Below are 21,962 nucleotides of genomic sequence, written 5' to 3'. Positions count from 1 at the left end.
TGATTACACTCACTAATAAGATTATAACTGTTGCTTTATTTAAAGCATTTATTCAGGTTAAGTCACTCAGTGCCCATTTATACATTAAGAATGTTTGTAACCACACTGGCATTTTAAATGTTTTAAACTGATTTACAACAGGCTGATGTGTTATTCCGAGCATCACATTTTCATACAAGTACACCAAATACTGCATTCTGTGACCAAGTGTACATTAGAATAACATCCTGCTCTCGTTACCCACTCACCTTCCAACTTGTTTATGATTAATGTAATATTGTTCTACATCCTTCACTTAGAAAATTGGGTTGGGGTAGAGAGCTGAAGTAACTTCTCCTGCATTTTATTAGTGCTTAATTAACGATTCCAAATATATTTCATAATTGACATATCTTAAAAATAAATGGTAAGATAGTATATTTAGAAGCAGTTTATAAATCCAATAGTAGACTGAGTATATTAAATAACAAGAACTTTGTCTTTCAGCTTATCCTTCCTGATGCGATGAAGGTGCTACCGGTTTATATTAATTGTTTATTAAAAAGTTGCGTGCTAGTTGGCAGACCGGAAATTCCAACTGATGAAAGAGCTTATCATAGGCAGTTGGTCATGTCTATGGATGTTGCTGACACCCAGTTGTTTTTCTATCCACAGCTTCTGCCAATTGTAAGTATACATTAGCAGTGAATCTTTTCTAGTGGGGAAAGGCTATTTTTACAGGTTTTTCAGTAGAAGTGATAAGTGGCTCAGACATGTGGAAGGTTCTTTATATATTGAGTGATTCCATGTTGTAGAGGTACTTTCTTGCTTTTGTGTAGTCTTCCGCTGATCAAGCAGATTGTCTGAAATTTCAATCAGATGAAAATGACTTGAGAAAGTTACTGACCAGAAGAAATAACTACATGGCACTGAGGACAGTGAGACAGCAGTTTATAGCTGTCTGTATATGCACGGATACAGTCACTTTGACCCAAATGTTTAGATAGTTTGCTAAAGAGTAGATGCTCTTACTCTGCTCAATAGTGTGATAATAACCTCAATAGATAGTTTCCTTCATGCTGTTTGTTTCTTCTAAATGTCAGTATTAAAGGATGCTTACATTGTTGATTAACAGCTTTATTGGAATTTTAAAAAAATCCTGAATTAGGGGTAGTGAAAGATGACTATCGTTCCACTTATGCACAGGACAGGTAGTTCTGTCTTTCAGAAAGAATTATTATTAAGGGTAGCTCAGTAGCTTAATAGAAAATAACTACAAGTAACAATTTATAAGAAGTTTTTTCTCTCTTTTCACTTTGTTCACTTCGTGAATCTGAAAGCACTTTGTATAATCAGTTTCACTGTGTCACCTCAATAGAAAGTCAGTCACTGTTCCCCTTTTGTGTCCTTCAAACAGCACGAGGAGAGAATCTCTTTTTAAAGATGCATTTCAAAACAATAAGAATAGGCAGGAGATTCAGGGGTAGGTAGTACAGCTTCTAAACTGAAATTGACTAGATTATGTTTATGTAAAGGGTAGCTCTACTCTGAAAAGTGGCTGTATTAAAAAAGGTAACTTCTTACCCAGCAGATTCACTCCCTGTGCGTATTCAAAGTAGTGCCTGCTTGCATCAGTGATAACAGTAAGTTTTTACCACTGTCAGCCCTGCAGAGGCAGTACAGCTATGAGAGAGTGAGCTGGGTTCTTTCCTTGCTTTCAGATCATTCACAGGATTGTTAACTAAATTCCAGTCAGAACTGTGCAACCCAATTGTCTCTGTTTAGACAGTCAGTTACACTAAGGTGCATCAGTGTGGTACAGGTATAATTTAGCAAACCCTTTGGCCTGCAGAATCTCATGGGAGGTGATGTGTGAGCTAGAAAGAACACAGCCTGACTTCAAAAACTTACTAATTGAGATGTAATAAATGTGTTATGACCCTAAAATGCCATTTTTACCTAGTTACTTTTTCAGAGTGTAACTCCCCATTAGCAATAGAACTTGACGGTTCTTTATATGACATTCAGCTACACTAAAGAAAAAAAGACTAACTGAATTCACTACTTTTTCCCCTTTGTCCTGCAGCACACTATGGATATAAAGAGTGATGCTTTCCCCACTGCTGTCCGTTGCTCAGAGGAACGTCTGTCTGAAGGAGGGGTATTCTTCTTGGCAAATGGGCTAAATATGTTCTTGTGGCTGGGAGTCAGCGCCCCACCAGAGCTTATTCAAGGGATCTTTAATGTGCCATCCTTTGCACATATCAGCACAGAGGCTGTGAGTATATTGTGGGGGAGTGGGGACTGGGCTGCAGAAAATGTGATTTCTATATAAATGGGAAGCCATTCTGTTGGGAAATTTAATTTCCAAATAAATAAGTGGTCCAATAGTTACACCACTAAGGTCATAACTTTGGATTGAAAGAAGAGCGTAGGTAGTTTAAGAGTCTCTCTTTCTGTGCTGGTCACCCATTGAGGGCACAGAGACAATACTATGTGATTTAGGTGACCAGCAATCCAACAGGAATAGCAGCCACTGGACAGTTCACAAAGGGCTGAAAATGAGCAAATACTTCTGAATAATTAATACATTTGATGAAATGGTCTTAATTGATTTCTAACCAAATCAGTGATTAAGGCTCTAATTCAGCTGCTTTGGATTGCATTGTCTTATGGGCACCCAGTGGCCCTAAACTAGGCAGATCTATTCCCCAGAGGATCCCCTTACATAACGACGCCTTGGATGATGTAGTCCAGCCAGAGTAGCTCCTACATTACTAACCCCGCCCCCCAGGGGTACTAGCATGGGGGTGCGGCTGGGCAAAGGGCTCCCTTGTGCCCCACTGATCCCCGACAGCTGTAATAGCCCCTCGTGACTAGCCCTTGGCAGCCAATGCAGGTTAGAGCACCATTTAGGCTTCTTTAAACTGCTGGATGACTGTGACCAACTCAACACACCGTGATCAAAGGAGCACAGAAGACCACTTTCTTTCACTACCCTCTCAACTCAGCTAAGGATCTGCCCCCAAATTCATAATCATATTAGTAATGAGTAGTTAAGCCAGCTTAGCCTTTAAGTTGCCTTATGAGGACACTATAACACACAATGCTAGATTTGCAAGGGTCAACACAAATCTGCAACTTCAAGTACTAGTTCACAGTCCAACTGCTTTGCACAGTGTTACTGGAGAAAAGGTACCACAAATCAGCTTCAGAATTTTCCACAAAGCCCAATTATTTGTCTGTCTAGCATGGGGTCGTTTTTTCCCTTTTGTGGAGATTGTGATGGCGGGGCAGGAGCATGGATTTTAGCAAGTGGGCTACTGCCTGGGGAGTGACTGCCATTCCACCACACTGCTGCTGCATAAATTCAGATCTAGTGGGCCCTCTTCCAGGCATCCCCCCAAAACCTCTTTTGCAGAAATCACTTCAGAGCTGGTGCAGGTCCTTCCAGGAGCCACAGGGCAAAGTGGTCATTGCATCACTACGGCACCTGCTGTGCTTGCGCAATTTTACTACTGGTGTTTAGTGGTAGAAAGCTCTGCTCCAAACCTCAACTTCTGCATGACTTTACCCTGAAAAAAAATTCTATATGTTTGTTCATGGTGATAATAGAGAGTACATTTCCCTTTCATTCTGATGGATGGTAATAGATCCATATAGTGGATGGAATTATTTTTGAAATTGCCTGCACCAAAAAACCCTAGCATATTGATTAAGCATAGTGAGGCAGAGTTAAGGCAACAGTGGAAAAACCTTAGCTCTGAACTTCTTCCCTCTTGTGACAACACTATGTTCAACTTTGAATGTCATTTTTCTTTTTCATGTAACTGCTATGGATTGGGTATTAAGTAACCCTCCTGTTGGTTTTCCCATTGGAAAACTGATATTTCATTGAAGGCATACAGTTATTCATCTGTTTATATCTGGCCATTGGTACATCTTCCTGTTTGAAATGGGAACTGGTTACACCTTTCACAATCTGCCAGTATAATTTTGTGCGGTCTTGGACAGCCTCTTCTACACAGCCCTCAGTGTTTAGTCACTAATGTTAGCATTGACTCTACTAGTGGTAGGTGTGTATAGCCATGTAACCATTTCATCACCTCTTACTTCTGTTATTAGACACTACTCCCTGAAGTGGACAACCTCTATTCTAAGAAGCTCAGATCAATAATGGATTACATCCAGAGCAACAGACCTTACTCCATGAAGGTAGGAGAGAAAATGAGAATGACTTTATTTTACTTCAAAAAACTAATTCCTCTTGTCCTAAAGAATATTTGTGCAATGCTGGCTTTGACTGGAAATTTGTAGCAAAGGGACCCCTGTTCAGAAACCCTTATTGCTGCATGGGGTTTTGACGTCAGCAGGTTCTGTATCAGTGGAAAGACCTACCCCTATTCAGCTTTTTTTTCTTGTTGGATGAGAAATTGTAGCTATCTCCCAAAGGGCTGGGTTAACTCTGCTTCCCCTGAAGTCCCTGGCAGTTTTACTATTAATTTAAATAGGAGCAAAGTAAGGCAAATGTACTAAAAGCTTTAAGGCACATAGCACAGTTCACATGCAGTAATTAAATCAGGGGGGTGGTTTATCAGGGGCTTGCTTTTGAATTGAACACATGCTGATTATTTAGGGCAAGATTTTCAAAGACAGGTGCTTAAGCTGTTCCAAAATATTTACACATGCACCCAGAGTATCTGCAGTACTGTCATACCCAGACAGCTAGTCACCATGAGGGTTCTGCTTTGTTAGCATGGGTACGTCTACATGAGCTTCAGCATAGACACAGTACAGATGTAACCATCTGATCTAGCTAGCTCACAAAAGCAGGGAAGATGTAGCAGTATGGGCTCCCATATGTGCTTGTGCTGCTATGTCCTCACTGCTATTTTTAGCTAGCTAGATCAGTTTCCATGAGTTACCCACCCTGTGGAAGTGAAGTAGTATACTTGGCAGTGCTCAGCTAATTTGCGTATAAAGCAAAGCAAACCCTTGCTGTATCCTGAATAATCAGTATTTCTCATTCCAGCTGCTAATAGCAAAGCAACGGGAACAGGCAGAAATGCTTTTCCGGCAATACCTGGTGGAAGACAAAAGTCTTTACGGAGGAGCTTCTTATGTCGATTTCCTATGCTGTGTCCATAAAGAGATCTGTCAGTTGCTCAACTAAAGGAAGCTTGACATACCAATGCAAGGAATATCTGATGAAGTATGAGAGACCTTCCATTTGGTGACTAACTCCAAATGGTGCTTAACTAAGCTTTTCCTATGCTATTTTTGTACAGTTTCTAACTTCACATATTAGCGCTTATTTTCAGAGTATCTAGTTTACCTATTAATATGTAGGAAATTCTGCACTCAGGTATAAATCTTTTGGGAGGGGCTTTAAAGAGTGTCTGTTTCTAATTGACAGATGAAAGCATATTTCCTGAATATAATTCACAGAACATTCCCATGTCCTCAGTTATCTACTCTGGGTTTTTTCATATAAAGTGTACTATAATTGAGGAAAAAACTAGTTTTACATTTTGATATTTAATCAGGTCTCTTAAACATGGAAAAATTTGCAAGTGAGGGCAAACAGTTAAATATCCAGTTTGCAATAACATTGTTCAAGTGGGCTTCCATGGGGCCCTGTTCCTTTTCTGGTTGTCACCATATATTGTGTTGAGCAGTTGGGATCATCTATATGGTCCCTCATGAAGCACACAGCAAAGTAATTCTTTCCCTGACAAATACAAATATTTACTCTACAGAGGCAAACTATCGAGGGCTAATTTTGGCTTACTTTCTACATGTACCACAATGAAGCATGTTGTTCAGGCAGCTGGTTAATCTCAAGAAAAGCACCCATCTCAATCTCACAAATCATGGTGCTATTAAAGAAAAGTGTCACACTCTGAACTACTTCTGTTTAACCAGTTGCAGAGCTATAAGCATGTTTACCATGGGAGTGCAATAGTAATGGGGAGCTAGGCTAACTTTGCACATGACATCCTTGCTGTTGAACAGGGAAGGCTTTAAAAATTACACAGGGTCATGACTCAAGTCTTGTGGAAATGAACTGGCTCTGTATGTAAGTGAGGCAGGGTGCAATGGTCTACATCCATGTGCGGATAATCAAGGATACAGAAGCAAGAAGTCTACCTACAGCTGGTCTCTTTGGCTTCTCATCATGCTCAGGAGATACAGAACTTGGCCCATAGCAACTACAGTGAAAGAAGGGAAGGGTAGGGTAGTAATAAGTGTACCCACCAAATCCAGGGTAACTTTTGTTGTACTTATCTGTAGTTAATATAAAGCAAGTCATTTACTAGTGTGTCTTCAACACACTAGTGTTGGTCTATAAAAAAAGTTTCTAGGTCTGAAACCTTAACTGTTAAAGATTGTAATCTAACTATACTGAATTAGGTTATTTACCAACTGGAATATACATAGCTTTTAACTTAGACAAATATTCAGACCAGAGTAGTGTTGCAAATTTTTCTTTTCTGAAACTCCAAGAACGGTTAGCACTTGTTTTAACCAAAGGTCACATAGGATGGAAGCAACATAATTTATTTACATATTAGTTGTGTATTTCTGTGACCATCTAACTCAAATATATTAAGACAGTTATTGCTTTAAAAAAAGCTAGATCACTGACTGATATATTAATATTGATATTAAAGGCAGCGTTTGGAAGATTAAAAGGCAGTTTGCTTTAAGAGTTCTGTTGATTGATATAAGGAAACTATCTAAACTGTTTGCATTCACACAAGATGAGAACATGATGATAAATCTCACCTTCAGAGCTTGTCTTGACAACATATGAGAATTTTGGAACTCTTTCTTTCCAAACACAGTGAAAGGAAAGCAAATAGCCTTCAAAGTGTAGAGGAGAGACTTCAGAAGCCTGCAAAAAATTATGTGCCTTTTAAGAAATGTTTTAGCACATCAAGTGAATTAGAAGATCATGTAAAGTGGTTGTAAAGAGTTCAAAGCTCTCTTGATCAAGTGGGAGTACTACAAAAGGACACTAAACTAAATTCAACTGGGAACTTGAGCTGATATTTCTTCACCAAGATAGATGGGAATTTGGAGGAGAAAGATTTGTTGCCATTCCAAGTCAGCATATATTATGAATTACACCAGCAACTTTTTAAAAAATGTAAACAAATGTTCATTAAATATCATTACTGTGTGTGTGAATGTTCATTTGTTGTCATATGCTCAGTTGCAGATTTGGTACATCACCGTGTAAGAGGCTAGGTGTCTTCAGCGTGTGAACTGAAAACACACTTAAGGGGCTTTGTTCAACTGGCAGTGTGCAAACTGTCTCATACCAACTAATATAGCTATTGACAGTACAAGGGACTGGAGCTGTAGAAGTTTTTGTTTGCCAGTACCTGAACTGGACTTTAGGTGTGATGGGAGAGGGAACTAAACTGGGCTCACTGTCACTGGTTATTAGTTTCAAGTATGGAAGAGTTTTGTAAAGACATCTGGGAATTTGGTTGCGATGAGTCATCTCTGGTACCAGTTCTAGGGAAGCAGTGACTGAAAACTACTGTCAGCCTCCATTCATGGTGCTGTATAGCACTTTATACTGCACTGCAGAAATTGCAAAGGCACTCAAGCTGTGGTCTAATATTGCTCCCATTGAAGTTAGTAGAAACAGACTTAAGTGGGTATCAGGAAAACTAGGCAAATCACTAACATTTGGAACTATAAACTTATTTCACTTTAGGATTTTATTGCCTTCTCACACATTCTGGCAACAGTAGTTTCCAGACTTTGCAAATGCTTACACTAGGCAGAATTATTTATGGGGTAGCATTTGAACTTTATTTCTAGCAGCACCAAAGTATAGCAGATCCTGGTTGTCATGTAGGGATGAATTTGCCACTGTAAAGGATGTAGGGGGCCGTTTAGTGGCTATAGGATTGGAGGAGGAGTCAGAAGAGCTTGGTTCAATTCCTGGCTCAGCCACAGACTTCTTATGACCTGTCACTTACACTTCAGGTTTCTCCCATTTCAGCAGATGTGTCAAGAGACCCATAGATATTACAGTAACAAGAGCCATATACTTACATAGACAGATGATGCTGGTTCACTCCTCAGGTCCATGATTTCAGGCTGTCTGCAGACAGAGGAAGAAAAAACTGTCACAAGGACTAAGATGTTCATATAATATTAGGGATGGCCTGCCTCTGCTAAAAGGCCTTGAACAAGAGAGGCAGCTTTAAGATGAAAGAGCACTTTATAAATGGAGAAAGTTATTTATGGTCTCTACTAGTCTGAGATAGTAAATCCAGATGCTGTACATATACGATATCAGTAATACATTTGGAAGAGATCAGTCACCCTCTATTAGAAGTAGTATCTTCAAATACCACCTGGCTTTTAAAAAGTTCATTTTACTGAAGTCAGTCACCATCACAGAATGGTGAACAAGGCCCTCAGCTCCGCCATGAATTCACCGTATACTATATTAACACAGGCAGTTGCAGACCAGTTGATGGTGGATTGCTGAGTCTCCTTGTTCTTAGCTGCTAAACTGCATGAAGGCAGCTCAAAATGCATTATTTTCCTAATAAAAAATTGCTGTGGGTAGCTCAGGCAGATTAGGGGAGCTGGGCTACACAGTTCTCTCTCTATTAAAGAGGACCCACAAGGATTTTTTGAAGTGTTAGTGTTGTAGACTTTTTAAAAAACTCCTTTGTGTAAAAGGCAGCCTGAAGGTATTTTATCTCAAGCAGGAGGGGGAGAACCCACACACTTACCTTGGACATATCAAGTCTAGTCTTTCCAGGCTTTGCTGCAGGACAGCTTCAGTATATTGAGAGATCTCACTTTAACTGAAGATGGTGGGATACTGAATGAGTCCTTTAGCCCAAGTCGTCATTAGATGCTGTGTACAGAGAGAGAACATCTATTTAATTCAAAAACTGGAACTAACAAATGTAAACATTGATTACCCTCTTCCCATCTTATTTGCTTAGCTTTCATCCTCTGTGATATCATTTCACTAGTTCTGTGGTCCCAAAAGAGTATTTCAGACTGAACAAGACCTGAGTTTAAAGACGACCAGCAAATTTGTTTAGTTTTTTATATAAAAAAAGAGTACAAGCCCAATTCCTATCTTTTAGGATGGTTCACCATATGAAAACAAGTTTGAGAATCCTTCTGTCCTATGTTAAGATTGAAACCCCCACATCTCCAAAGTGTTTATTTCTAGTAGTGTCTGTGGCTAAGAATAGTGTCAAATTCTGTGTGTTCCGGTTTTAGCTATAAACTAGTCAACCAGCTGAACTGAGACAGAGCAATGGCTAATGGGGCACGACCCTAGAATAAATCCACTACACGTACTGTTAAATGGGCTCAGATCTTCATATAGTATCATTAAGGATGATTTGTCTCTGCCAAAAGGCCTAGAGAGAGAGAGGCAGCTGTGAAATGTAACCTTCATTTATAAAGTGCTCTCATTTATAGTCTCTGTAACTAGACTAAGGTAGTAAATCCTCATGCTGTGCATATACAATATAAGTATCACACATGTGGAACAGAACAGTAACATTGTTCTAATACTCGCTTTGCTATGTGACATTGGGAAAGTCGCTATACCTTTGCCTCAGCCCTTACTACCCCCCCCCCTTTTTTTTTTGGTCTATGCAGATTGAATAAACTTTGACACAGGAGCTGTTTGCAGCATCTAGCATAATATGCTCCCAATCTTATTTTGACAATTTGGTGCCACTTAATGCACCAAAGTAATCTGTAAAGGTGAGGACAACTCAAAAGTAATATAGAAGTTTCAGAGTAGCAGCCATGTTGGTCTGTATTCGCAAAAAGAAAAGGAGGACTTGTGGCACCTTAGAGGACTGGTCAGTCTTGAAGGTGCCACAAGTACTCCTTTTCTTTTTGTTAATATAGAAGTATAACTGAAGTTTCATTTCTATTCCACTAGGTGGTGTTACTGACTAATTTACTGTGCAAAGCTCACAATATAAGCCAACGTTAAACTATTTATAAAAAAGAGAAACAGTTTCCTTAGCTGCCTTACAATTTCAAGAATCACTTTTCAAGTATAGGTTTTATTACTTTATATAGAATTGCTCTCCAGACAAGACATTTTGTTTGTTTTACCTTAATGAAAGCTACTAAAAGGCTGTACACAGGGCTATTTCATTCAAACACTTCTCTATTTATGAAACAAAAAGGCACATAACCTAGTCTATCCTAATTAACACATTGACAAGTTCCATGCAACTGCTTTTAGCACAATAACTACTCACTTAGACAAAGCTTCACATTTTCCCCAAGTCAAATCTTGATTTTTTTAAAAAAAAAAAAAGTTAAATATTGGGAACTCATTTGCCCCAGGGATATTTCAGATGGCTAATACATAAATTGTTTAGGTTTTATATAGATAAAGCCACCAGCTTCTGTGAATTAGTCTGAAATGGCAGTTCAGTGAAACCTGGGTCTCTCTGTCTGGCCTGCCACCATCACCAGCACAACAGCAGCTACAAAGCTATAATTCAGTGCATGAAGGAGCCGCAATTATTGTCTAATAAAAGCAAATTCTAGAGAGCTTTTTACTTGACATTAGGGGCTATAATCTTGTTTGCACTCGTGCAACAATCGTTCGAAAAATAAAATATTTGCAAAGGCAAATGTAGCCATAGCCTGCTTCTCTTATTGAAAGGCAGTGGGAGGTTTGCAAGTGAGTTCAAGAGAAGCAGGACGGGATCCACTTTTTTGCCCATGAGAGTATCATTTCTGTGCGGGACTTCAAGAGCTGGGTTCTGGCTCCTTTGGAAAGTAAAGAGAGAACAGACAAATCTTCATCTTAAAATGACTTAAGATTTGACAGAGCAAAATAGAAAAGAAGAAGAAATACATTTTAAATAAGAAGAGTAATTGCTGCAGTGGTGCATGTCCACACACTGTCCTTGGATCAGTGGTGTGCATCCTCACTAGGAGCACTTACACTGACCTAATAGGGACAGTGTGGGGAGCTGAGAGCCCGGTGTCTCAGCTCCACTGGCAGCTACCTGCCAGGAGCCTGGCTCTCCACAGGCTCCCAGCCCGCTGCCCCTGCCAGGAGCCATGCAGCCTTGTCAGTTTCACAGCTTCAGGCCAGAGCCATGAAATTGACAAGACAGCCAAGGTTCCCAGCTGGGAGCAAGAGAGTGAGGGGGAGGGAAGCTGCCTGGGCTTCTCTTCACTGCTCCCAACCAGGAGCAGGGTCCAGCTGCCTGGCTCTCCAGGGAAGAGGGGGCAGCTGGGCTCTAACTGCTAGGCTTTCTTGTCAATCTCACAGCTCCTGCTGTGAGATTGGCAAGACAGCCAACAGCCCAAGTAGCACAGTGTCTACACAGACACTATCATCTTAACTACACTGACATAAGACCTACACCTCTTTTGGAGGTCTAGTAGTAAGGCACTTACATCAGCAGGAGCAAGGCTGTACTGTAGACACGGACAATTAGGTCGATGTAAGCTGCCTTACGTCGACCTAACTGTGTAGTGTAGATCAGGCCTCAGTCACCTCTCAGCCCTTGTCTACAGACAGAAGTTGTACTGCTTTAACTGCACAAGTATAGGTAAAGTAGTACAATACCCCTGAGTGTGGACATAGTTGTATTGATTTAAAAGTGCTTATATCGGTATAGCTTATTTTTTTACAGGGTAAGGGGAATAAGGGGATATACCAATGTACCTTTTTACCAGTACAACCTCTATGGTGGATACATAACTATATCAGTAAAAAAAAGCCCCACACCCAACAGTTAATACCGGTACAAAAACTGTACAGACCAGGCCTAAGTTTAAAATAATTTACATAGCACTAAGACTACATACCCTTTTACAAATAGAGTAAGACATGTTCTGATCCCCAAATAAGTTTAGAATCTAAACAAAACAAGACTGGTTAACAGCTCGTAGAAGGAAAGGTGGGGGATTATTTATAAGTAGAAGAGGGAGGTGAGATTGCTTGAAGAGAAGCTGCGAAGGAGGAGAAAGAGTATGTTTGGTGGATGAGGACAGGAAGCAATGTTTCACAATATGTTTCAAAATAAGGCGGGGCTCTCATTGGACCAGTAATACACCTTTCATCACTGTCTCTTACTGTGCAAGATAAGGATGTGATGCTGATACAGGACTTGATCTGGCAAGATATTCAACGCTCTGGCCCTGATCCAGCAAAGCACTTAACCACATACACAATTCCATTGGAGTCAATGGGACTGTTCATGTACTTCAGATTAAGCAGGTGGCTGATTGCTCAGCATCCTGCAGGTTCAAGCCCAAAGGAAGACACACAGATGCTGCAGCTAAACTTGTCTGTGCCACAATTTGGTGTTCATAAAAGCAGCCAGTGTACTGGTTACAATACTTCTCAGGAAATGAAGCTTGAGTATGCTAACCACTGCCAAAAACATTCTGAATACCTTGTTTTCTGTGCCTGCAGTACCAATTCAATTAATATTTGTAAAGTGTTTTAATTAATGCGAAACATTATTCAGAATTCAAGTGGAATTCTTCTATCAGAAGCAACAGCATTATATGGGTATTCGAGGCTTTCATTAAAGAATGTATAAGAAAAAACATTTCATGTTTCATCACAGAGCATACATGTCTATACTTGTCTCCCGCCCTCCACACCCATGTGGGAAAGACTTGTTGACAATGGAAGGAATGATGGAGAATAAACTCTTCCTCATCTTATTACATATGCTGTGCTAGCCAGACACTTTCCATCAGCCATATTTTTATGGACCTTCTCACCAACGGAAACATTTTCAGAGCAAACATTTATGCACATCGTAACTAATGAAAGTGGACAAAAAGGTGGAATGAAAAAAGACAGCTGTGGAGCAACTGAATTATTGGGAAGAAGTTTTCCTTTGTATATAACACTTCCCCATCCTAATAAATACAAAATAATTACAGAATTATAATGTTGACATAGTAGTAGATAAGTATAAGATTTACTTACCTTTAAACTTGATGGTCAAAACATTCTTCTGTCAAGCAAGCATACGACCACTAAAGACAAATGAAGTTTTTAATGTGAAACAAAACATGGAAGAAACCTTTGACAGAAGGTTTATTTTGCTAAGCTGTGGATTTTTCTCCTGCGTAAGAAAAAAAATGAAACCCCATAAGTTGTGATCAAAAGATGCTATGGACTAACCCCCCTATAACCAATGTTAATCTACTATAGCATGGCTTTATCAGCAAGTCAAAAGTGGTTTTCAAAGCACTAGAACCATCCAAGTCACACCTATGCTTTTAACTCACCTGTATCTTTCACAGTACCGCTTCCACTGTAGAAAGAACCTGAGTCCTGTCAAGTAGCACACTAGTTTTCTCAGCAAAATGGATGAAGAAAGCAAAGCAGTGCTGAGCTGGGATAGACTGCTGGGGTAAACAAAACCCCACCCCTAAAGAGACTGTAGTTAATGGTCAGATCAGCAACCCAAGACAGCTGAAGTCAAAAATAAGATTTTTAAGAGGCCTCTGCATACCCAATGTATGAATTAAGGACAGATGCCCATTTAGGAAGGTCCCCGGTGATTGAAGTGGCATAAATCTGAATGCTAAGGAGCTCTTGTTTCTACCTCCTAATGAACTTTCCAGAGCTGGAGAAAAGTCTAGGATATAGCATAGAACAGGCCTTGGCCACACAGTCCCTTACATACATTAGAATGGCCAAACTGGGTCAGACCAAAGGTCCATCTAGCCTAGTATTTTGGCTTCCAAGAGGGGCCAATGCCAGGTGCCCAGAAGGAATGAACAGAACAGGTAATTATCAAGTGATCCATCCCTTGTCACCCATTCCCAGCTTCTGACAAACAGAGGTTAGGGACACCATCCCTGTCCATCCTGGCGAACAACCATTGATGGACCAATCCTCCATGAACTTATCTAGTTCTAACCCTGTTATAGTCTTGGCCTTCACAACATCCTCTGGCAAGGAGTTCCACAGGTTGACTGTGCATCATGAAAAAATACTTCCTTTTGTTTGTTTTAAACCTACTGCCTACTAATTTCATTTGGTGTCCCCTAGTTCTTGTGTTATGAGAAGGAGTAAATAACACTTCCTTATTTACTTTCTCCACACCAGTCATGATTTTATAGACCTCTACCATATCCCCCCTTAGTCGTCTCTTTTCCAAGCTAAAAAGTCCCAGTCTTAATAATCTCTTCTCTTATGGCAGCCGTTCCATACCCCTAATCGTGGAATGGCTGCTGCATGAGGAGAGATTAATAACACTTGACCAGATGCACTAAATCTTAAAGAAACTGGGCTAAAGGGGTCTATTTAAAAAGTTTACATTAGACTGTCCTGACATTGCCTTGGAACCTCAGTATCCAAGGGAGGAGGGAAAAAATCCTTACCTTGCTCCAGAAGGGAACCAAAAAGGCAACCAGCCCCTGGCAACGTAGGCCCAGAACCGGGGTATTGGGTTATGGTAAACTTTACAGTTGTTCACCAATTGATGGAACAAAGCCATATATGCTCATATATCCAGGTGAAAACTGTGGATACTATTCTTTAATATAGCATTGAACACCCACAAGCGCTACATTAACAGACGTTTAAGGCTGCAAAGTCAAGCACTCAGAAGTTAGGCAGTGCCAGAATTAAGGTTGCCTGTGAGACCTAAACTTGGCCCCCTTGTGTGTATGCGCATTATGACTATCTATAATTACAGGATCGCACTCGTCCCCTGGCCCCCCAGGATTCCTGCCTCATTCAAGTGCACAGCATGAACACTGTTCAATTAATGGATTATCATCCAGGGTTTCTTTTTATCCTCAACATTCATGGTGTGTGTGGCCCCAGGTCTTATGTATTACACACCATCCAAGCCCTGCACTGAATACAAAGTTATTAATTTCCTCATAGGCTGTTCTATGGTATCTAAATTCTTAATGACCCATTAATGAATTTATCTTCACCACACAGACTCCTATGAGATGAGGTGCGTTGTGGTAAATAATACTTAAAAGTATTTTTAAGAAAAAGCAAAAGTTGCAAAAATAGTGTTTTAAATTGTTGAAAGTCAAGTCATTAAAGCAAACCTTTCCTAAAACAACATCTTAGGTAACCCCCCTGGTTAACAAAATACCAACTTGATATAAGGCTGCTATCACATTGATGGTAAAAAAAATCTCAAACCACCAAAACAGAGGGCTCTTTCAACACCGAACTTGGTGATTTTTTTTTTTTTTTTAAGTTTTGTTTTTGACAACTTTGGGTGTTGCAAATAACTCATGAATGCAAAAGTGGTTCTGAAAGAACAGTTTTTTGCTTCTTTTTAAAGGAGGCAACAACACACTTGAGGAAAAAATGCCATCAGGGCTACAAGTGAGCAAGTTTAACTACTAATGCATAAAATGTTCATGGTTTGTATAAATGTACAACTTTAACTGTGTAAGCAGCAAAAAAGGGGGAGTTTTTTTTCATCTTTGCCCATTCTGGGCATACAGCCAAAGACGTGATAAAAGCTGGTTTGTTCTAAAACATTCTACAGACATATAACAGCTGCAATTTTAAGTTTTGTTTAAGCTACAAATAAAGTGAGTTGTAAGTTCTTCGCTTTAACATCATCTGGAAAGTTTAATATGTAATCAACTAAGATTTGTAAATGCCAGTTTTGAGATAAGGAATTTGCAAACCTTGAAATATAACCAAGTACTCCCCCCGCCCATTTTCCTTTATATAGTTAAGGTTTTTCTTTATAAATATGATTTTATGAACAAATATCCAATCCTAGGAAAAATTAGTTCATAAAAAAGGATAGCGTTCTGGTTACTGGGCCAACACATTTTCATTAATTGTTAGCTCAACTGTAAAAAGTATATCAAAGTTCATAAGGTGTTACAATAACTATAATACCAAATGGTAATGGAAAGTAAGTTAAGTTGCTTTCAATAATGTTATAAACAGGCACAGGAGAACCAGACAGACAAAATTAGCCCAAACAAAAAAGGCCATATTGATAATAATTATGCTTAAAATTATGCTTACTAAAAACAGGAGATGTGGAACCAGAAATAGTTAACCAAAATTGGTGTGGCAGATATTAGGCCTAATTGGTAGACATAATATTGAGGAAGTGAGCTATTCCATCTGCCATTTGCTTTGTGGGTCCTTAAAGGAAGAGACTTCGGGAGGGTAAGGACAGACAGAGGCTACTGGAGTGAGCTTCACCATCATGGCTATCACCCCCACCGTCTCCCTTCTTCATCCTAATACTAAAGGACGCCTTGACCAGATCAAGCACAGGGATTCAGATGACATGTAGCCATCCCTATCAGCTCAAGCTGAGTCCCCAGTCATCATCTGAAATGAAATGGGATCAGTCTAACAGCAGCAACAGTACCTGTCCATCTCAATCAACTTCTCTTTTCCCCAAAAGGAAAATTATGACCTTTAATACTATCTAAGAGACAGCCAGACAAGGTTTTTCCCCCCCACCCTTATAATTCTCTCCAGCTAAAGGGAAAAGGGACAAGGTTGTTAAAATGAAAGCCTTACCTAACACTTCACGTCAGATGCTTTAACTGTTTTTCCTCCTCCTCTGTATCTGTAATAAAAAGTTAGAAGGATTTGTAATGGTTGGTTTGCCTTGGTAGGCTGAGGTCTCTGTATACCAAACCCTAGACTTTGTTTAATGCTGGACAGTGACAAAGGTATGTTAACTCTTTTGACCTATTTCAGAGTAGCAGCCGTGTTAGCCTGTATCCGCAAAAAGAAAAGGAGTACTTGTGGCACCTTAGAGACTAACAAATTTATTTGAGCATAAGCTTTCGTGAGCTACTGCTCACTTCATCGGATGCATGTAGTGGAAAATACAGCGGGGGAGATTTTATATACACAGAGAACACGAAACAATGGGTGTTACCATACAGACTGTAACAAGAGAGTTATCAGGTAAGGTGAGCTATTACCAGCAGGAGAGGGGGGCAGGGGGAACCTTTTGTAGTGATAATCAAGGTGGGCCATTTCCAGCAGTTGACAAGAACGTGTGAGGAACAGTGGGGGGTGGGGAGGAAGCAATAAACATGGGGAAATAGTTTTACTTTGTGGAATGACCCATCCAACTCCCAGTCTTTATTCAAGCCTAAGTTAATTGTATCCAGTTTGCAAATTAATTCCAATTCAGCAGACTCTTGTTGGAGTCCGTTTCTGAAGATTTTTTGTTGAAGAATTGCCACTTTTAGGTCTGTTATCGAGTGACTAAAGAGATTGATGTGTTCTCCGACTGGTTTTTGAATGTTATAATTCTTGATCTCTGATTTGTGTCCATTTATTCTTTTACGTAGAGACTGTCCAGTTTGGCCAATGTACATGGCAAAGGGGCATTGCTGGCACACGATAGCATATTATCACATTGGTAGATGCGCAGGTGAATGAGCCTCTGATAGTGTGGCTGATGTGATTAGGCCCTATGATGGTGTACCGTGAATAGATATGTGGACACAGTTGGCAATGGGCTTTGTTGCAAGGATAGGTTCCTGGGTTAGTGTTTTTGTTGTATGGTATGTGGTTGCTGGTGAGTATTTGCTTCAGGTTGGGGGGCTGTCTGGGAAGCAAGGACTGGCCTGTCTCCCAAGATCTGTGAGAGTGATGGGTCGTCCTTCAGGATAGGTTGTAGATCCTTGATGATGCGTTGGAGAGGTTTTAGTTGGGGGCTGAAGGTGATGGCTAGTGGTGTTCTGTTACTTTCTTTGTTGGACGTGTCGTGTAGTACAGAAGTTACCTACTACCATGGGTACCTGTCATTAGAGTGGGATGGAAACATACTTCGATAGTGGGTTTCACACCTGTTTGCTAGACAAAGAATGTTGAGACTCAGGGAAAATGGATTCCTTTCCAGGTCCTGTAGGGGAGCGTGCTTTGGTGGTTACAGACCCTTCCACCCCATCCCTCTCCTTCCACCTCCTTCTCCCTTTCTGCTCCTACCCACCCCACTCCCCAATTTTCCCCTGTGACTATCCCTCCCGGCTTCTACTCATCACCCCCATGCCTGACTCCTGCTCTGCTACAGTCCCTGCCACTCCTATTCTCCCCCCAGCTCAGTTTTCTCCCCTTTGTTTCTATCCCCCTCTGTTCCTGTCACTCTTCCCTTTCCAGCACCTGTTCCTCAGCTCTACCCCTTGCCAGCTTCTACCCCTGCCTGCCCTCCACCCCTCACTTTTCTACAGTCAATCAGGCCAACTCCTCCTCCTCCTCACTAACCACACCCCCAGAAGGGAAGGCATTGAGTGCACAGGGAAAAAAGTTTCCATTCTCCCTCCAGCAGGACAATTGCAAAGAGAGTCCTATTCAGCTGCTGCAGCCCTGTGATGGAGCATGTTCAATAACTCTATGGGGAAGGCACATGCACACTCCAGTCGGCATGTAGAAGCTGTGAGGGGCTGGAGCATGATCAGAGAATTTAGCTGTCAAACTCTAACAAGTCTCTATTGAACATACACAGATTTTTCAAAGGCCTATAACTTGGCCACATGCAAACATTTCTGTAACAGAAGGGCAAACGGACATCCCACCCTGACACCAGGACGACCAACCGGACACATTTCAAGTCCTTGTTCCACAGAACGAAGTTGTGAGAGGTTCTCAACAAAGCAGATGGGAATTTTCAGCCATAACAGTTTAACTCTGGCAAAGTTACACGTAACTGCAAACAAGATCGTACAATAGAAAACGCTGGCCAACCTTAACTATAGGTGTCACTAAAATACCACCTACCACCAAAAATAATCAGACTAATAAAAGCCCACTCATACTTTAGAGATACCAGGTAACTTTCTGGACATTTTAAACAATCTTTAATAGGCTCTTCTACATCTTTTTGATTATAATTAAAACTCCAGATCCTTACTAGAATATCCTACCTGGCTAAAATTTGGTGCAGTTTCTCAGCATACAAACAAACCTTTTTTCTTTTTTTTGTGAACAGTTGTTACTGCATACAAAAATAGGTGGTGTCATTTATTAAGTGCTTTTATTTACTCTAATTACCCCTACGAGAATACATCATAATGGGTCAAAAAAAGAACAAAACTGACAGACAGATGCTTGTACCATAACAAAATGAAGACTTTCAGAGTGTTCTTGATACAATCATGAATGGACATTTCCTATCCCCTAGCCACAGTTTTCCTAACATTGTATTTAATCCTTTGAAATTAAAGGTCACTAAAGCCAATGGAAGAATCTTGATGAATTAAATTTCTTCATTGGGATCCAATGTGGTTGCTAGTGGAAAAAAAAATATTCACTGCAGTTGGATTGAATGCCATTTAACCCTCTCAAGTGGAGGGGAGGGATAGCTCAGTGGTTTGAGCATTGGCCTGCTAAACCCAGGGTTGAGAGTTCAATCCTTGAGTGGGCCATTTGGGATCTGGGGCAAAAATTGGGGGTTGGACTAGATGACCTCCTGAGTCCCTTCCAACCCTAATATTCTATGATTCTAAGTGTATTCAAAGTTACCTTAAAGATAGGATCAGACTCCAATCCCTTGCAAGGAATATGAATACATTAACAGTGTTTGGATGTTAAAGAACCAAAATGCTTCTAAACTTTAGAGATTTTTTGAAAGCTGGAAAGTAATAAATAAACCCCAAAAGGTCAAGACTGGAGATCAGGTGTTCCTACTGTAAGGTAGTACCCTGCACATAAAAGGTTCCAGGTGCGTAATGGATTGGAATAAGTATTAGGGGCAGACTATACAATCTCTCTTTAAATGTGCTATTGTCTGTTTCACAAACTTAAATCTTATTTCAGCAGTTTTAGATTTTTAAGTTTTCACTTGACTGTGTACATGAGGTTCCTGTTATACTTGTTTATAATAATGATATAACTATGGAGAGAGACAAGAACCCCATTGTCACAGAATACGCCTTCCAACTCCTACATAAGGGCTGAGAAAAACCAACCAATCCTAGTCAAAGTTCAAAGAGCTGGCATGCCTACAGAGCTCTCTGCACTGTGGCTGGTCCATGGAACTCTCTCACCACCTGCACTGTGACTGGCCAAAACCGTTCTTTCATTGGTGCATTTCCTTGACTTCCATCAACATAAACTGACAAAATTTACAATATTCACAAAATGATGACTAAGGGCTTCCTACAAACATCCTACATCCACCAGTACCTTCACATAAAGAACCAAAAAGACATATCCTAAGTTTCCACAAGTACTAAAACCTTTGGAAGATCACTAGCAATCACTGTAGAAATACATGAATTGCGTTAGATACGTGGCCTACAAGGGATGCTAAGTTATACATAACCAGGCAGTGCTAATGGTATACTATTTCATGGAAAGACATTCTGAAAACATTTTCCATTTTTTCAAACAATTTAACAGTACATTTAACATTTCAACAAATTTATTACAAGTGACAGTATATGAGAGCAAAAAAGACTCAAGATGGCTAGTTTTACACAGAAAATTAGTCGATTGAGTTTTAAAATTCTTTTGAAGCAGTATGTTTAGCTGTCCCAATAGGCTAGCCCATATCATTGTCAAATCCTTTGCTTGCTGCACAAATAGAACTTTGAAGATCACACTTTATAAGTAACTTCCTGAACAGACAGACAGGACGAGAACTAAGCAGCTATACTAGAATATGCTGCAGAAATAAGAAAGGTGGCATTAAGCATGTGACAAAATTTGAAATGGAGAACGTTCTGTTTGGTTCCGTCTTCAAGAATGGGAAGTGCTCGAATTAGCTAAATGTTAGATAAAAGACTCACCTGATGTCCATAATTGGCTAAGTGTAATCATCACCCCTCTCCTGTGAAAATGCTCCTATCAAGAGACAGGATGGCCATTAGTAACGGGATACAAAGCCTTTCCTTTCAGAATACAAGTGCAAGTGTGGCCCAGGTCAATAGTGATCAGAAGTTACCAAATGGTGGCATTTTTACAGCCTATCTGAAAAGGTTATAGCTTCACTTTCTCATGAACAGAGGTCATCACCACAAAGCACTAATGTTGTCAGTCAAGGATAGATCAAATATGGATAATGTACTATCTTGTCACATGGAGACGCAGTCTCTCTGCATCAGTGCTGACAGGGCACACAGCCCTAGTATACCTCTGAAGCACAGAAAACTGCCAGGATGACATTCAAGAATCCGTATTTCCTGAGAGTCAACATCAGTTGACAAGGAGCAAATTTGTTTGTCAATGTGTATATGGGACTTTCACTGGCATCAATGGGAGCAGTGTGCATCCAAAGGCAGTTGAAGCCTTAGGAGCGATTAGCAGACATTTGTTGCTTTCCCATCTTAAACAGTTTTCCCAACTCTGCCATTCTGACCTAAAGCAAGACATCTCAGTTCTCCTTTAAGAGTTATTTTTAGGTTAGAGTGCAGTATGGAGGATTCATTATTTCATATTTTATGCCAGAATACTTGTTCTTCAACTGTAGAGAAGGCATGTATGAGGAAGAAGAATCAGAGGAAGAAAGCACTGGGTTAATATCACTTTCCTCCTCACCTTACAGAAGTTGTTTTCAGTGGCATGAGGGTGCCATCTGTAATGTTGAGCATGTACAATAGTCAAAGGTTGTGGCCCACAACTATTAAGCATTCTGGCTTGTTCCAGATGCAATCCGCTGCAAGCATCACTGATGTTCAAATGAGCTACTGATATTCTAGAAAATCAAGGATTCAAGGACCCCAACTCAACCAACTTCTACTTCGAGTCACTCCTCAGCTTTGCAGATGTGACACAGGTAGAAGTACAATGTATATAGTGGAGAGATTTATTCACCCATCACCAATTGTCATTTACAGTTACTAAAATCAGAGTCCAGTAAACTGTCTAAATTATAAAGCGGGGGGGGGGGGGGAGAGGAGGTTGTGTGTGTTAAAAACCATTAAGCAAAAAAATGATGGAGATTTCATCCATTAACACAATAGGAACCTCTGTTCCTTTATAAAGAAAAGCTGAATTGCCT

The 21,962-nt window shown here is 40.2% G+C and overlaps 1 protein-coding gene and 1 long non-coding RNA gene across 3 annotated transcripts in view; one reads left to right on the top strand and one right to left on the bottom strand.

The window, feature by feature from the left end:
* The window catches only part of SEC24D (SEC24 homolog D, COPII component), an 82,970-nt gene extending 77,721 nt beyond the window's left edge, over positions 1–5,249 (top strand). The window contains exons 19-22 of the mRNA XM_077815170.1: positions 487–666; positions 2,066–2,257; positions 4,105–4,194; positions 5,012–5,249. Coding sequence (XP_077671296.1) covers positions 487–666; positions 2,066–2,257; positions 4,105–4,194; positions 5,012–5,152 — 603 coding nt within the window. The 3' untranslated portion in view covers positions 5,153–5,249. The remainder of the gene's footprint in view (positions 1–486; positions 667–2,065; positions 2,258–4,104; positions 4,195–5,011) is intronic.
* Positions 613–17,857, bottom strand: LOC144263990 (uncharacterized). 2 transcript variants are annotated; one of them, XR_013345915.1, is made up of 6 exons: positions 16,523–17,857; positions 12,971–13,109; positions 8,748–8,875; positions 8,056–8,104; positions 6,769–6,877; positions 613–842 (listed from the first exon to the last, which is right to left on the bottom strand). It is a non-coding gene; the product is annotated as an uncharacterized LOC144263990 (long non-coding RNA). The 2 variants fall into 2 exon arrangements; XR_013345916.1 differs by having other exon boundaries at positions 12,971–13,020.
* Between the last annotated feature and the right edge of the window lie 4,105 nt (positions 17,858–21,962).

The sequence above is a fragment of the Eretmochelys imbricata genome, chromosome 4 (assembly GCF_965152235.1).
Source record: "Eretmochelys imbricata isolate rEreImb1 chromosome 4, rEreImb1.hap1, whole genome shotgun sequence".
Lineage (NCBI taxonomy): Eukaryota > Metazoa > Chordata > Testudines > Cheloniidae > Eretmochelys > Eretmochelys imbricata.
Note: the sequence above shows the minus strand (reverse complement) of the source record. Positions and strands in the feature narration are given on the sequence as shown.